Source organism: Argentina silus (assembly GCF_951799395.1).
Source record: "Argentina silus genome assembly, chromosome: Y".
In the NCBI taxonomy this organism is placed as follows: domain Eukaryota; kingdom Metazoa; phylum Chordata; class Actinopteri; order Argentiniformes; family Argentinidae; genus Argentina; species Argentina silus.
Window position 1 is genome coordinate 6,932,170 of NC_139654.1, and position 16,102 is coordinate 6,948,271.

The window sequence follows — 16,102 nt, forward strand, 5'->3', positions numbered from 1 at the left end:
CCGGCCTGCCGAACCTCCGCTCGTCTGACTACCCGCCTGCCTGCCGAACCCCTGCTCGTCTGACTACCCGCCTGCCTGCTGAACCCCTGCTCGTCTGACTACCCACCTGCCTGCCGAACCCCTGCTCGTCTGACTACCGCCTGCCTGCCGAACCCCTGCTCGTCTGACTACCGCCTGCCTGCCGAACCCCTGCTCGTCTGACTACCGCCTGCCTGCCGGACCCCTGCTCGTCTGACTACCGCCTGCCTGCCGAACCCCTGCTCGTCTGACTACCGCCTGCCTGCCGGACCCCTGCTCGTCTGACTACCGCCTGCCTGCCGAACCCCTGCTCGTCTGACTACCCGCCTGCCTGCCGAACCCCTGCTGGTCTGACTACCCGCCTGCCTGCCGAACCCCTGCTGGTCTGACTACCGCCTGCCTGCTGAACCCCTGCTCATCTGACTACCGCCTGCCTGCTGAACCCCTGCTCGTCTGACTACCGCCTGCCTGCCGAACCCCTGCTCGTCTGACTACCGCCTGCCTGCCGAACCCCTGCTCGTCTGACTACCGCCTGCCTGCCGAACCCCTGCTCGTCTGACTACCGCCTGCCTGCCGAACCCCTGCTCGTCTGACTACCGCCTGCCTGCCGAACCCCTGCTCGTCTGACTACCGCCTGCCTGCCGAACCCCTGCTCGTCTGACTACCGCCTGCCTGCCGAACCCCTGCTGGTCTGACTACCCGCCTGCCTGCCGAACCCCTGCTGGTCTGACTACCACCTGCCTGCCGAACCCTGGACCGACCCACGACCACTCTATCGGATTACCCCCCTCCTTCTCTCCCCTACCCCTTTCCCTTGTTATTATTATTAAATACGCCTTCGGGCTAATCATACCCCTGAGCGCCGTCTTTTGGTTCCGCCTCCGTTCATAGTGTAACAGTAATCCAGCATCACACCTCAAACACCCAATCTAACCAACTCTTATATACATACAGACACTCTCTCCTGTGTTATTCTCAGAGTTCATCATCAGTCTGATTTGATCATCTAATCATTCATCTGGATTGTTTCCCTGTCTGTTGAATTTCTTCTATACATCCACTCTCTCCTTGTGGTCCGAGGAAGACATTTGGGCTGACAGGTCTCAGGCAGGGCTACTCATCTCAAGAGCTACACTGACACTACACACTGTTCACCACACACTGTACACTACACCCTACACACTACACACTAGACACTAGACACTAGACACTACACCCTACACCCTACACACTGGGAGAGGGAACATCTGTACATCCAACATCTCAGTGAAAACACACCACTATCCAACTGCATCATGTTATGATCCGTCATCTTTGAGCCTTTGGTGTTCAGTGTGTTCTCCCTGAGACTAGTTTACACAGGGTCACTGAACAGCCATACCCAAGCCAAAACCCAAACCCTGGGTAGAGGGGCTCAGTGAATGTGGAGTGGAATGTGTGCAGGAGGGTCCGTGTGTCAGAGGAGACGCTGTAGAAGGACAGAGTGCCGGCCGGCCAGTCCAGATACACTCCTACTCTGTGGGAGCCAGAGGAGGGGACAGGTATGACAGTCCTGTTATTATTGTGCCAGGCGGAGTAACTGTTATCAGAGCACCTCAGACTCCAGGACTTGTCATTGTATCCCAACCCACAGTCATTACCTCCTCCTCTCCTGCTGATTCCTTTATATGTCACTCCTATACGAGCCCCTCCCCCACTCCACTCTACCTCCCAGTAACGGCGCCCAGTCAGACCCTCTCTACACAGCACCTGTGACCAGGAGTCAAATCTCTCTGGGTGATCAGGATACGGCTGCTTCTCTGTCTCCAGTGTCACCTTTCTGTTCTCCTCAGACAGAGAGAGGTCTCTGTGTGCTGTGTTTGGGTCCAGTGTGAGCTCACAGGCATCTGATTGAGAGGGCAAAAAAAATCATCAAATCAATACGATTGAATAACTTAAAATATTCAAATGTGATCTTGTCTTGTGGCAACATTATTTTTTTCACAAAATATGACTTATTAATTTAAAGTGTTTTACAAGGCATAGAACTAATTCACATTTACTAATATATTAGATTTACATATGAATACAATACTGGTGCTCTGTTTGAACTCTGCTGTACCCTGGTTCTTGAGTAATATCACAGTCCTATTCTCTACAGCGGTGGTGACTTACATTTGATCAGCCCAGGTTTGAGCCTGCACTCTCCACCATGGTCCACACTATATCAACCACAGAAGAACACACAGAGGTTGGATGACACACTTACAATCATGAGGGAAATAGATACAGTGCAATAATCTCATTGATACGTCCAGCCACATATTCAGCCTTTACCTGAGTGTCTGTAGTTTACAGAGTGGATCTTTCTGTACAGCAGAGAGCAGCGCCAGTCCTGAGTCTCCTGGGTGATTGTAGCTGAGGTCCAGCTCTCTCAGGTGGGAGGGATTAGACCTCAGAGCTGAAGCCAGAGAAACACAGCCTTCCTCTGGGACTCCACAGCCTGACAACCTGGGGAAATAGTGTCACTCCATCTGATATCAAGAATCTGATTATTCCTCTCTAATGTACATGTGCAGCTTTAAATCCTCTTCATTTGGCAGTTGAAAGGCCACATGTGAGTGAGGAATACAAATAAATACATGTAGCCAAACGATCACTGTGGTGCAAGAATTCATGAGTGAGACTTATAGTTGCTCTCAACAGGGGAGCAGTTAACCATGGATACATTTGTAGTGACTGTATTTCTACATCTGGTATAATGTATTTGCTAGCTATTGTGTTAGTGCAGTATCGTGTTGTCCCATGAGCTGATCTAAGACCAGGTGGGTCAAGATTTGAGCAGGGCAACATATTCAGAGAGTGAAGACAGAGCAGACCCCATCCCACCACACACACACACACACACACACACACACACACACACACACACACACACACACACACACACACACACACACACACACACGCACACGTACACACACTATAGGAATTGATTGGAAGATAATGTCCTTTGTCTGTCTCAATTATTGAGCCTTTCAGTGCAAGTATCATTGATTCCATAGAATGATAATGTAACTTAGGAATGATGTGTCTGACAACAAGAATAGTCTCAGACCTCACCTCAGTGTCTGTAGTTGACAGTGTGGACTCCCCAGTCCAGCACAGAGCAGCTTCACCCCCCCGTCACCTAGATCATTATTACTGAGGTCCAGCTCTCTCAGTTGGCAGGAGTCTGATCTGAGAGCTGAGGCCAACGCTTCACAGCATCTCTCTGTGAGGTGACATCCATTCAGCCTGAATGAGGAATACAAATAAATACATGAAGCCAAACGATCACTGTGGTGCATTATGATAAGAATTCATGATTCAAGCCAATCGCAGGCAGGTTTGTAGTCATTGTTTTTCTAAGTGTGGTAGATTTGCTAGTTATTGGATTAGTGAATTATTGTGGAGCCCCATCAGCTGATCTAAGGCCAGATAGTTCAGGAATTGAGGAGAGTAATGGTATTCAGAGAGTGCCCCCCCCCCCCACACACACACACACACACTGAAATGCTGCCTTTAATGATAAATAGAGCTGAAGATGATGTGATTATAAACTGTACAATACATGATTGTTGCATTGTGTGCCTTATTCCCATGCTCCCTCCTTGATAGTGTGAGGGGAGACAGATTTCTCATCTGTCATTTACGATATTGTTATAATCAATACAGCCAAACAACAATCTATTTTAATCAGTATGACCATGTCATGATGATTATAGTTTTTCAGTCATACACTGTTCATTGATTCCTTTATGATCAGTATTGTACTCGTTTATGATTTTATGTAGAAACAGTACAAATCAAGACAGCCAGTCAGGTTGACAGCGGTTATATCTGTCCCCTGGGTTATATCTGTTGGTGGGGATGTGCTGAGTCAGCTGCAAGGCCAACCTGACCTAAAGGTAGGCCTCTTGTTATTGAACTGTGCATGTGTTGCTGTCCCTATGAAATGGTTACTCAAAAACACCCCATCTGAGATAGGTAAGACGGTATCCTTCATCGCTTTTTTTTTTAATTATGAAGACCGCTCAGATTGTGGACCTTATATTGATTTATTCATCTTTTTGGAGGGGAAAATAGTCCTAGGTTAAGGGTGCATGCACAGGATGACGGTCGGGGAGTTGACAAAAGAAAAAGGTGGAATACAAATAAAGTGGTAGGACTAGTGTTGTCACAGTGAAGAGTTTAGGAATTGATTGGAAGATCATGTAAATGTTCTGTCTCCATCATTGAGATTTGCAGTGTAAGTATCATTGACAATTTAACACACTTAGGACTGATGTGTCTGACAACAAGAATAGTCTCAGACCTCACCTCAGTGTCATTATGATAATAATTCATGAGTGAGAGTTATAGTTTCTCTCAACAGGGGAGCAAGCAACCATGGATACATTTGTAGTGACTCGATTTCTACGTCTGGTATAATGTATTTGCTTGCTATTGGGTTAGTGCAGTATTGTGTAGTCCCATGAGCTGATCTAAGGCCAGGTGGGTCAAGATTTGAGTAGGGCAACATATTCAGAGAGTGAAGACAGAGCAGACCCCCTCCCACCACACACACACACACACACACACACACACATGCACACGTACACACACTATAGGAATTGATTGGAAGATAATGTCCTTTGTCTGTCTCAATTATTGAGCCTTTCAGTGCAAGTATCATTGATTCCATAGAATGATAATGTAACTTAGGAATGATGTGTCTGACAACAAGAATAGTCTCAGACCTCACCTCAGTGTCTGTAGTTGACAGTGTGGACTCCCCAGTCCAGCACAGAGCAGCTTCACCCCCCCATCACCTAGATCATTATTACTGAGGTCCAGCTCTCTCAGGTGGCAGGAGTCTGAGCTGAGAGCTGAGGCCAACGCTTCACAGCATCTCTCTGTGAGGTGACATCCATTCAGCCTGAATGAGGAGTACAAATAAATACATGCAGCCAATCAATCACTGTGGAGCGTTATGATAAGAATTCATGATTCAAGCCAATCGCAGGCAGGTTTGTAGTCATTGTTTTTCTAAGTGTGGTAGATTTGCTAGTTATTGGATTAGTGAATTATTGTGGAGCCCCATCAGCTGATCTAAGGCCAGATAGTTCAGGAATTGAGGAGAGTAATGGTATTCAGAGAGTGCCCCCCCCCCCCCCACACACACACACACACACTGATAAATAGAGCTGAAGATGATGTGATTATAAACTGTACAATACATGATTGTTGCATTGTGTGCCTTATTCCCTTATTCCCATGCTCCCTCCTTGATAGTGTGAGGGGAGACAGATTTATCATCTGTCATTTATGATATTCTTATAATCAATATAGCCAAACAACAATCTATTTTAAATCAGTATGACCATGTCATGATGATTATATTTTGTTCAGTCATGCACTGTTCATTGATTCCTTTATGATCAGTATTGGACTCGTTTATGATTTTATGTAGTAACGGTACGAATCAAGACAGCCAGTCAGGTTGACAGCGGTTATATCTGTCCCCTGGGTTATATCTGTTGGTGGGGATGTGCTGAGTCAGCTGCAAGGCCATCCTGACCTAAAGGTCGGCATCTTGTTATTGAATTGTGCATGTGTTGCTGTCCCTATGAAATGGTTACTCAAAAACACCCCATCTGAGATAGGTAAGACGGTATCCTTCATCGCTTTTTTTCAATTATGAAGACCGCTCATATTGTGGACCTTATATTGATTTATTCATCTTTTTGTAGGGGAAAGTAGTCCTAGGTTAAGGGTGCATGCACAGGATGACGGTCTGGGAGTTGACAAAAGAAAAAGGTGGAATACAAATAAAGTGGTAGGACTAGTGTTGTCACAGTGAAGAGTTTAGGAATTGATTGGAAGATCATGTAAATGTTCTGTCTCCATCATTGAGATTTGCAGTGCAAGTATCATTGACAATTTAACACACTTAGGACTGATGTGTCTGACAACAAGAATAGTCTCAGACCTCACCTCAGTGTCATTATGATAATAATTCATGAGTGAGAGTTATATTTGCTCTCAACACGGGAGCAATTATCCATGGATACATTTGTAGTCACTGGATTTCTCCGTCTGGTATAATGTATTTGCTAGCTATTGGGTTAGTGTAGTATTGTGTGAGCTGATCTAAGGGCAGGTGGGGCAGGAATTGAGGAGGGCAAACATATTCACAGGTTGCAGACAGAGCAGCCACCCCGCCACCACACGCACGCACGCACGCACGCACGCACGCACGCACGCACGCACGCACATTATATAGTAATTGATTGGAAGATAATGTACAGTGTCTGTCTCAATCATTGAGCCTTTCTGTGCAAGTATCATTGATTCCATAGAATGATAATGTAACAGACACTTAGGAATGATGTGTCTGACAACAAGAATAGTCTCAGACCTTACCTAAGTGTCTGTAGTTGACAGTGTGGACTCCCCAGTCCAGCAGAGAACAGCTTCACCCCCCCGTCACCTAGATCATTATGACTGAGGTACAGCTCTCTCAGGTGGCAGGAGTTTGAGATGAGAGCTGAGGCCAACGCTTCACAGCATCTCTCTGTGAGGTCACATCCATTCAGCCTGAATGAGGAATAAATACAAGCATCAAATCTTTTTAACTCAGAGAAAAATGTACATATGTATTGTGTTCTATCATTTCCAGTTGCATGTCGCCGCACCTAATTACAATATAATTACATTTTCGGGATTTTAACATAGAACATGTTTTCTAATCATGTATCCATACTTTTCATGCCTTAAATGATGGATAGAGCTTTCAGTTGGAGATGAGTGGCGAGCTCCTTCCAACTGCACCAACTGTAAACTCACTGGCTAGAGAACTGACTAATTCAACTTTCACTAAAATAAAGCTGACAAAGTCATTAGCTGAACTGTGAACACAGCGAGCCATGTTATTATATATGCTACCTATGTTATTTGCTTAATGTCAGACCAAAAGTCTTCATTTGAGCCGCGGTGTGAGTATCCGTGGTAGCGCCAGTGGATTTCGATAGTCTTAAAAACGTCAGGAGTGTATTTCTCCAAACCAGTGTTCAGTACTCCGACTGGAAATGGCTCTTTCTACCTCATTATTGGGAGTCGAGACACAAAGCGACTGAACATGTTGGAGCAAGTCGTATATTTGTGTGTCAATAAAACATGAAACATAAGTGTGCAATCAATTTATGAATGACTTTTGACCATGTGATCAATAACTCAGTTTCTTCCATTTAATCCGTAAATCATAAAAAGTGATCACATACTCCATTCATCGCTCAAGTATCAATACAGTGTTTTGTCCATCTACTTACAGTGCCGTCTTAGAGGCTGTGACCACTGGCAGCAGCCTCAGAAGACCCTCTTCTGATCTGGAGTACTTCTTCAAGTCAAACACATCCAGCTCCTCTTCTGAAGTCAGCAACACAAAGACCAGAGCTGACCACTGTGCAGGTGAGAGTTGGGCTTCTGAGAGACGTCCTGAGCTCAGGTAGCTTTGGATCTCCTCCACTAGAGAATGGTCATTAAGCTCATTCAGACAGTGGAACAGATTGATGCACCTCTCTGGAGAGGGATTCTCCCTGATCTTCTTCTTGATATACTTGACTGTTTCCTCATTGGTCTGTGAGCTGCTTCCTGTCTGTGTCAGAAGGCCTCGTAGGAGATTCTGATTGGACTCGTGTGAGAGGCCCAGGAGGAAGCGAAGGAACAGGTCCAGGTGACCATTCTCACTCTGTAAGGCCTTGTCCACTGCATTCTTGTGTAGGTTGATGATGGGGTTGATCAGTGGTGTGTGAATCTTTGGTTTGCGTCTGAGTAATGACCATAGCTTCATGGATGAGGATTTCTGTTTGACCAGTGGAATCTCATTGCTGTGGTTGAATGTGAGGAACGCATATAAAGCAGCTAGAAACTCCTGGATGCTCAGATGCACAAAGCTGAACAGTTTCTGCAGCCCACACTCCTCTCTGAAGATCTGAGTGCACACTCCCGAGTACACTGTGGCTTCTGTGACATCAATGCCACACTCTCTCAGGTCTTCCTCATAGAAGATCAGATTGCCATTTTCCAGCTGATTGAAGGCCAGTTTTCCCAGTGACAGAATTAGTTCTTTATTCCACTGTGGATCTCTGTCATGGTCTCCAAGGTACTTCACATTCCTCTGTTGAGTCTGAAATACCAGGAAGTGTGTGTACATCTGTGTCAGAGTCTTGGGCATCTCTCCTCTCTCTGCTTCACCCAACAGTCTCTCTAGGGTAGTGGCTGAGAGCCAACAGAACACTGGTATGTGGCACATGATGTGGAGGCTCCTTGATGACTTTATGTGTGTGTTGATTCTGCTGGCCAGGTTCTCATCACTGATTCTCTTCCTGAAGTACTCCTCCTTCTGTGGGTTGTTGAACCCTCGTACCTCTGTCACCTGGTCAACACACTCAGGAGGGATCTGATTGGCTGCTGCAGGTCGGGAGGTTATCCAGAGGAGAGCAGAGGGAAGCAGATTCCCCTTGATGAGGTTTGTCAGCAGCACGTCCACTGAGGTTGACTCTGTGGCATCACAACATGTCTCGTTGTTCTTAAAGTCTAGAGGAAGTCGACACTCATCCAGACCATCAAAGATGAACAGAACTTTATACTTGTCAAAGTTGGAGATTCCTGATTCTTTTATTTCAATGAAGAAATGACCAAGAAGTTCATTCAAACTGCATTTCTTCTCTTTCATTAAATTCAGCTCCCGAAAAGGAAGTGGAAATATGAACTGGACATCCCGATTGGCTTTTCCTTCAGCCCAGTCCGTAATGAACTTCTGAGTTGAGACTGTTTTTCCAATGCCAGCGACTCCCTTTGTCAGCACATTTCTCATTGGTTTGTCTTGTCCAGGTAAAGGCTTGAAGATGTCGTTGCATTTGATTGGTGTCTCCTGTGTTGCTGGTCTCCTGGATGCTGTCTCAATCTGTCTGACCTCATGTTCGTTATTGATCTCTCCACTTCCACCCTCTGTGATGTAGACCTCTGTGAAGACCTTATCGAGAAGTATTGGGTTGCCTTGCTTAGCTATTCCCTCAAACACACACTGAAACTTCGTCTTCAGGGAGGACTTGAATTCATGTTGGCACACCCCAATACCTGCAGTAACTGTAAATATATATATATATATATATATATATATATATATATATATATATATATATATATGCCATTTAGCTGACACTTTTATCCAAAGGGTTACATACCAACTTACATTGCATTGATTGCATACATTTCAGTATATATGCTCCCAGCAGGAATCAACCCCACAACCTAAGCATTATTAAAGCCATGCTCAACCGACTGAGCCACAGAGGACCACATGTTTTATTAATTAAAAAGTTGTTATATAGTAATTAATTATGAATTAATTATACAGTAATTAATTACATATTATGTAGTGTAGTTGAATGATATATTACTACACGTGTAGGAAAGAACAGTCCTTATTCCATCTGTGTTATAGGAAACTGCCCAAACCCATTACTATGCAATTATACAGAAACAACCAATCTTGTGACTGGAGTAATTACAGAGACACTAAGTTATAGAGGCAACATAATATAAAGATTGACCAAATGGGGATATACATCATAATTACATTTACTGGTGTTTGTATGTCCAATAATATTTCAGCCCAGTAACACCAGTAAAACTTACGTTTCTCCAGTGTGTCAGCGAGCTCCTTCTGGTTCATGTTCCTCAGGACGTGCAGTGTGATCTTCAGAGCCCCTTCTCTGGCACTGCTCTCCTGCTTCTCTTCTTCTTCATCATCCACCACTTCCTCTTCCTCCCCCTGAATCTCAAAGCACTCTGGGTAGTCTGGAGAAATAAGCCTCTTGAACCTCTTCACCTCATTTCTCACTAAAGTGATGACATTGTCTTCAAGCGACTGAAACATTTAGAAAAGTAAAGTGGAGTGAAATAGACAATAATGATTAAACCTTTACACACAGTAGAGAGACTAAATACAAAAAACACTTGACTTTGGCATGCAATTGAAACAAGAAAAAAATAACTTTTGTATGGGGATGACTTTGACATCTTCCATGTCATACTTTCTATTCAGCTCACCCTGAATATGGAGGCCAGTTCACTTTGACTCTGGACAGACTGACCACTGGGAATCTCTGACTCTGGTCTCTCCACCTGGTCACTGGGGATTCTGAGTAAAACAAGAAATAAGCAGATGTCTTTATCCAGAGAAATGTGAATGAGGCCCAGTTGCGCAAATAGAATAACTTAAGAGTGTTTCCCACAAAACATAGTTCCCGGGTCAGATGAATGTTACAAAAAACTAACATTGGTGGAGTTCATTCAGGGGATCCATGGAGGGTTGAGGTGCGCTGGGAGAAGGAGAGTGGGGATGGTGTAGCCAGTCAACATTAATGGACACGCCTTCTAGTGAGTGTTGCAACACTGTATGTTTCCTACAGAATGCATTGAACTACATATAATACATTCCTGTGTCTAACATTTGAAATTCTGCCTTTAATGATCAATATGTGCTGAGCTCCTAGAGCTGAAGATGATGTGATTAAAAGCTGTACAATAAATAATTGTTGCATTGTGTGCCTTATTCCCATGCTCCCTTCTTGATAGTAGAACCTGAGTTCATTATAGTTTCCTCCGAGGACGTCATGAAACAAACAGGTGGCGTAGTCTAGCAGGTAGTTCATCACATCCCCCATGATACACCTACCCTTGTTTAGTAGTGACGGTTCCTTGTCTGAAGTCTATTGCACCCTCCTTTGACGGGTCACTCTTCATGGACACACAGCTGGGTACAGGGGAGGCTGGTCTCTCTTTCTGGACCCTGTCAAACACAAAATTAATTTGTATACCGCATATTTGCAGCCTCATAGACCACGGTGAGGATTAAACCTCAAACTAACCTTTGACCAGAATTAGGTGGTCTTTTTCCGAAGCGTATTGGAAGGTCCATAGACTGGTCACTCTTAATGGACACACAGCTGGGTACAGGTGAGGCTGATCTCTCTTTCTGGACCCTGTCAAACATAAAATTAATTTGTATACCGCTTATTTGAAGCCTCATAGACCACGATGAGTATTAAACCTCAAACTAACCTTTGACCAGAATTAGGTGGTCTTTTTCCGAAGCGTATTGGAAGGTCCATAGACTGGTCACTCTTAATGGACACACAGCTGGGTACAGGGGAGGCTGGTCTCTCTTTCTGGACCCTGTCAAACACAAAATTAATTTGTATACCGCATATTTGCAGCCTCATAGACCACGGTGAGGATTAAACCTCAAACTAACCTTTGACCAGAATTAGGTGGTCTTTTTCCGAAGCGTATTGGAAGGTCCATAGACTGGTCACTCTTAATGGACACACAGCTGGGTACAGGTGAGGCTGATCTCTCTTTCTGGACCCTGTCAAACATAAAATTAATTTGTATACCGCTTATTTGCAGCCTCATAGACCACGATGAGTATTAAACCTCAAACTAACCTTTGACCAGAATTAGGTGGTCTTTTTCCGAAGCGTATTGGAAGGTCCATAGACTGGTCACTCTTAATGGACACACAGCTGGGTACAGGTGAGGCTGATCTCTCTTTCTGTACCCTGTCAAACATAAAATTAATTTGTATACCGCTTATTTGCAGCCTCATAGACCACGATGAGGATTAAACCTCAAACTAACCTTTGACCAGAATTAGATAGTCTTCTTCCGAAGCGTATTGGAAGGTCCATAGACTGGTCACTCTTAATGGACACACAGCTGGGTACAGGTGAAGCTGGTCTCTCCTGCTGGCCTCTGTCAAAACCACAACATCAGCTTTACTTCTGTAGCCACTCTGTAGATATGAAAAGCCTTTTGGACAGTCATTAAAGGGGTATGATTGAAAACCCATTGTTGTTTTAGGCCATTGTAACTAAGTTATTAAAGTTAAACAAAGTTCCTGGGTCAGATGAATATTATAAAAAACTAACATTGGTGGACGGAGTAACCAGTCCAAATTAATATTTGTATTGTAAGTAGCTTGTATGTTTTTAGTGGCCATCTCCCTCCAGGATCTGCTCTCCTCCTCTGTGGACACGCCTTCGCGGGAGTGTTGTAACATTGTCTGTTGCTACAGTTAGCAGTGAACTACAATATATCTACATTTCTGTGTCTAACACTAATCTGGTTATGAATGAAGTATCTATCATCATCATCATCATCATCACCATCATCATCAGTATCATCATCTTCCTGTTAAATGCCCTCCAGAGACTCTTCTCTTACCCCATGGCTTCAACCTCAGTGGTCCCCTCCTCTCTCTCCCCAGATAGACTCATTTTAGAGGCAGTGGTCCCCTCCTCTCTCTCCCCAGAGAGACTAATTTTAGAGGCAGTGGTCCCCTCCTCTCTCTCCTCTCCTCAAAGAACCTGCTATAAACCCAATGAACACATGCAGCACGTTAAAAAAGACCAAAGACCACACACACACACACACACACACAAACACACTGTGCCGGGCCAAGCTTCTCCTTTCTACTCTGAGGAGGTGTGTACACCATATAGACTAGGGTAGATTCTCTGATTCTCTGTCAGATAGAGATATAATATATACATACAGTTGTGGTCAGAAGTTTACATACACTTGGAAAGAACATGTATATCATGGCAGTCTTGAGTTTCCAATCATTTCTACAACTCTTATTTTTCTGTGATGGATTGATTGGAGCACATATTCTTTGTCACAAAAAACATTCATGAAGTTTGGTTTTTTTCTGAATTTATTATGGGTCTTCTGAAAATGTGACGAAATCTGCTGGGTCAAAAATATACATACAGCACCTTGAATTATCAATTTTGGTGAAAGTTTGGTGAAAGTTTGGTGAAAGTTGTGTCAATCATATTTGCTTTGTGGCATGGCCTCTTAACTTCTTATTAGTGATTATGATTGACTACAGCTGGTGTCACCATTTAAATAGGGCTCGTTTGATACACTCATTACACTCAGCCAAAAACGCTACAATGGGAAAGTCTAAGGAGCTCAGCATGGTCTGAAAAAGCGCATCAGTGACATGAACAAGTCAGGAATGTCACTTTGAGCCATTTCAAAGCAGCTACAGGTCCAAAGATCAACTGTGCAAACAATTGTTTGTAAGTATAAAATGCATGGCACAGTTGTGTCACTGCCACGATCAAGAAGAAGATGCAAGCTATCACCTGCTGCTGAGAGAAAATTGGTCAGGATGGTCAAGAGTCAACCAAGAACCACCAAAAAGCAGGTCTGCCATGAATTAGAAGCTGCTGGCACACAGGTGTCAGTGTCCACAGTCAAGCGTGTTTTACATCGCAATGGGCTGAGAGGCTGCCGTGCAAGAAGGAAGCCGTTGCTCCAGAAGCGGCACCTTAAGGCTCGACTGAAGTTTGCTCCTGATCACATGGACAAAGAAAAGGCCTTCTGGAGGAAAGTTCTGTGGTCAGATGAAACAGAAATTGAGCTATTTGGCCACAATGACCAGAAATATGTTTGGAGGAGAGAAGGTGAGGCCTTTCACCCCAAGAACACCATACCTACCGTCAAGCATGGTGGTGGTAGTATTATGCTCTGGGCCTGGTTTGCTGCCAGTGGAACTGATGCTTTACAGAAAGTAAATGGAATAATGAAGAAGGAGGATTACCTCCAAATTCTTCAGGAAAACCTAAAATTATCAGCCAGAAGGTTGGGTCTTGGACGTAGTTGGATGTTCCAACAGGACAATGACCCCAAACACACATCAAACGTGGTAAAGGAATGGCTAAATCAGGCTAGAATTAAGGTCTTAGAATGGCCTTCACAAAGTCCTTACTTAAACCCCATTGAGAACATGTGGAGTGTGCTGAAGAAACAAGTCCGTGTCAGAAAGCCAACGAATTTAGTTGAACTGCATGGATTCTGTCAAGAGGAGTGGTCAAAGATTCAACCAGAAGCTTGCCAGAAGCTTGTGGATTGCTACCAAAAGCGTCAAATTGAGGTGAAAATGGCCAAGGGACATTTAACCAAATATTAGCATTGCTGTATGTATATTTTTGACCCAGCAGATTTTGTCACATTTTCAGAAGACCCATAATAAATTCATAAAAGAACCAAACTTCATGAATGTTTTTTGTGTCAAAAAATATGTGCTCTGGTCAATCCATCACAGAAAAATAAGAGTTGTAGAAGTGCTTTTTTACTTGACTAGGCTAGATTCTTTGATTGTCAGATAGAGATATATAATATGTACACATATACTATATATATATATATATATATATATATATATATATATATATAATATTTAAAAAAAATTGATAGTTTTTTTATGTGAGCTATCCCAGGGAGGAGGTCCAGCACCTAACAGTGTGGTGCACCAACAACAACCTGGCTCTCAACACCAGGAACACCAAAGAGCTCATTGTGGACTTTAGGAAGTCAAAAGCTGGCACACACACCCCCATCCTCATCAACGGGACTGAGGTGGAGCGATTCACCAGCTTCAAGTTTCTGGGTGTCCACATCTCTGAGGATCTCTCCTGGACCCTCAACACCTCTACCCTGATCAAGAAGGTCACAAGCGTCTCTTCTTCCTGAGTAGACTAAAGAAGGTCCATCTGTCTCCTCAGATCCTGGTGAACTTCTAACGCTGGACCATCGAGAGCATCCCCACCAACTGTGTCACAGTATGGTATGGCAACTGCTCTGCCTCTGACCGGAAAGCACTGCAGAGGGCGGTGAAAACTGCCCTAAGCATCACCGGTTCCTCACTCCCCTCCATTGAGGCTCTCCAGGGCAAGCGATGCTTGCATAAGTCACGCAGCATCATCAAGGACATTTCTCACCCCAACCACAGACTGTACACCTAACTCCCCTCTGAGTGGCGCTACAGGTCTCTCCGTACCCGAACTAGCAGGTTCAGAGGAAGCTTCTTCCCTGTGGCTGTCACCCTACTGAACTCCAACTCTGCACCTAGGTGACAACCTACCAACTAACCCCTACACCCCCCCCACCCCCCCCCCCGCCTCCGGACAATTGTACTACTCTTATCCTATAGCATTCCTATAAACTGTACATACTGTATCGTCACTTATACACACTGCTCTTATACTATATACTACTGCTCTTCTGTACATATCTGTCTAAACTGTTCATAATACACATACCCTTATTTTTTACTCATCTTAGAATGCTACTGTTAATACACTGCACATATCTGTACATACTGTACATATCTGTTTTTACTCTTCATACTGCATTCCATATTTATTCTGCTTATTTACTCTGCTTATAATGTTACTGTTAATACATATACTGCTTATACTGCACCACTTATACTGCTCATATACTGCTTATACTGTTCATACTGCATTCTATATTTATTCTGCTTATAATGTTACTCTTAATACATATACTGCTCATATACTGCACTACCTGTATATATTGTTCACATTGAACTTTTCTGCTTTTTTTGCACTTCTGGTTAGACGCTAACTGCATTTCGTTGTCTCTGTACTTGTACTCTGCACAATGACAATAAAGTTGAACCTTATCTAATCTAATCTAATCTAATGCAGTAAGAATGTCCAGTAGACGTCAATCAAAGCTATTTTCCATTTTAAACTGGCAGATGAAGCCAGCTCAGCCTGAATATGGAGGCCAGGTCAGTTTGACTCTGGACCGTAACTGTTAATATCATCTGATACATCATAGTCATAGTACCCTCCCTTCCTGGTTAATAATCAACAACAACATGTACAGTTACACAACTTTTACTGCTCAGTATCATAGCTCACACACCACTACACTACACAACACACCACACCACACCACACTAAAACACACCACACCACACCACACCACACCACACAACACAACACAACACAACACAACACAACACAACACACAACGCAACAAACCACACTATACACTTTCTCTGTCTTTTTCTCCCTCTCCCTACCTCTCTTCCTCCCTCTTCATCCCTCCGTCCCTCTCTCCCTCCCTACTTCCCTCTCTCCCTCCTTCACTCGCTCTCTCTCTCTCTTTCTCTCCCTCTCTCTCCCTCCCT

At 44.0% G+C, this 16,102-nt stretch overlaps 1 protein-coding gene across 1 annotated transcript in view; it reads right to left on the minus strand.

Moving 5' to 3' along the window:
- Positions 1 to 9,757, minus strand: part of LOC310823752 (uncharacterized protein) — a gene marked incomplete at both ends in the record, with an annotated part of 236,340 nt that extends 226,583 nt beyond the window's left edge. The window contains 8 exons of the mRNA XM_083696598.1: positions 1,372 to 1,904; positions 2,173 to 2,219; positions 2,335 to 2,508; positions 3,121 to 3,294; positions 4,784 to 4,957; positions 6,445 to 6,618; positions 7,350 to 9,159; positions 9,721 to 9,757. Coding sequence (XP_083552724.1) covers positions 1,372 to 1,904; positions 2,173 to 2,219; positions 2,335 to 2,508; positions 3,121 to 3,294; positions 4,784 to 4,957; positions 6,445 to 6,618; positions 7,350 to 9,159; positions 9,721 to 9,757 — 3,123 coding nt within the window. The remainder of the gene's footprint in view (positions 1 to 1,371; positions 1,905 to 2,172; positions 2,220 to 2,334; positions 2,509 to 3,120; positions 3,295 to 4,783; positions 4,958 to 6,444; positions 6,619 to 7,349; positions 9,160 to 9,720) is intronic.
- Between the last annotated feature and the right edge of the window lie 6,345 nt (positions 9,758 to 16,102).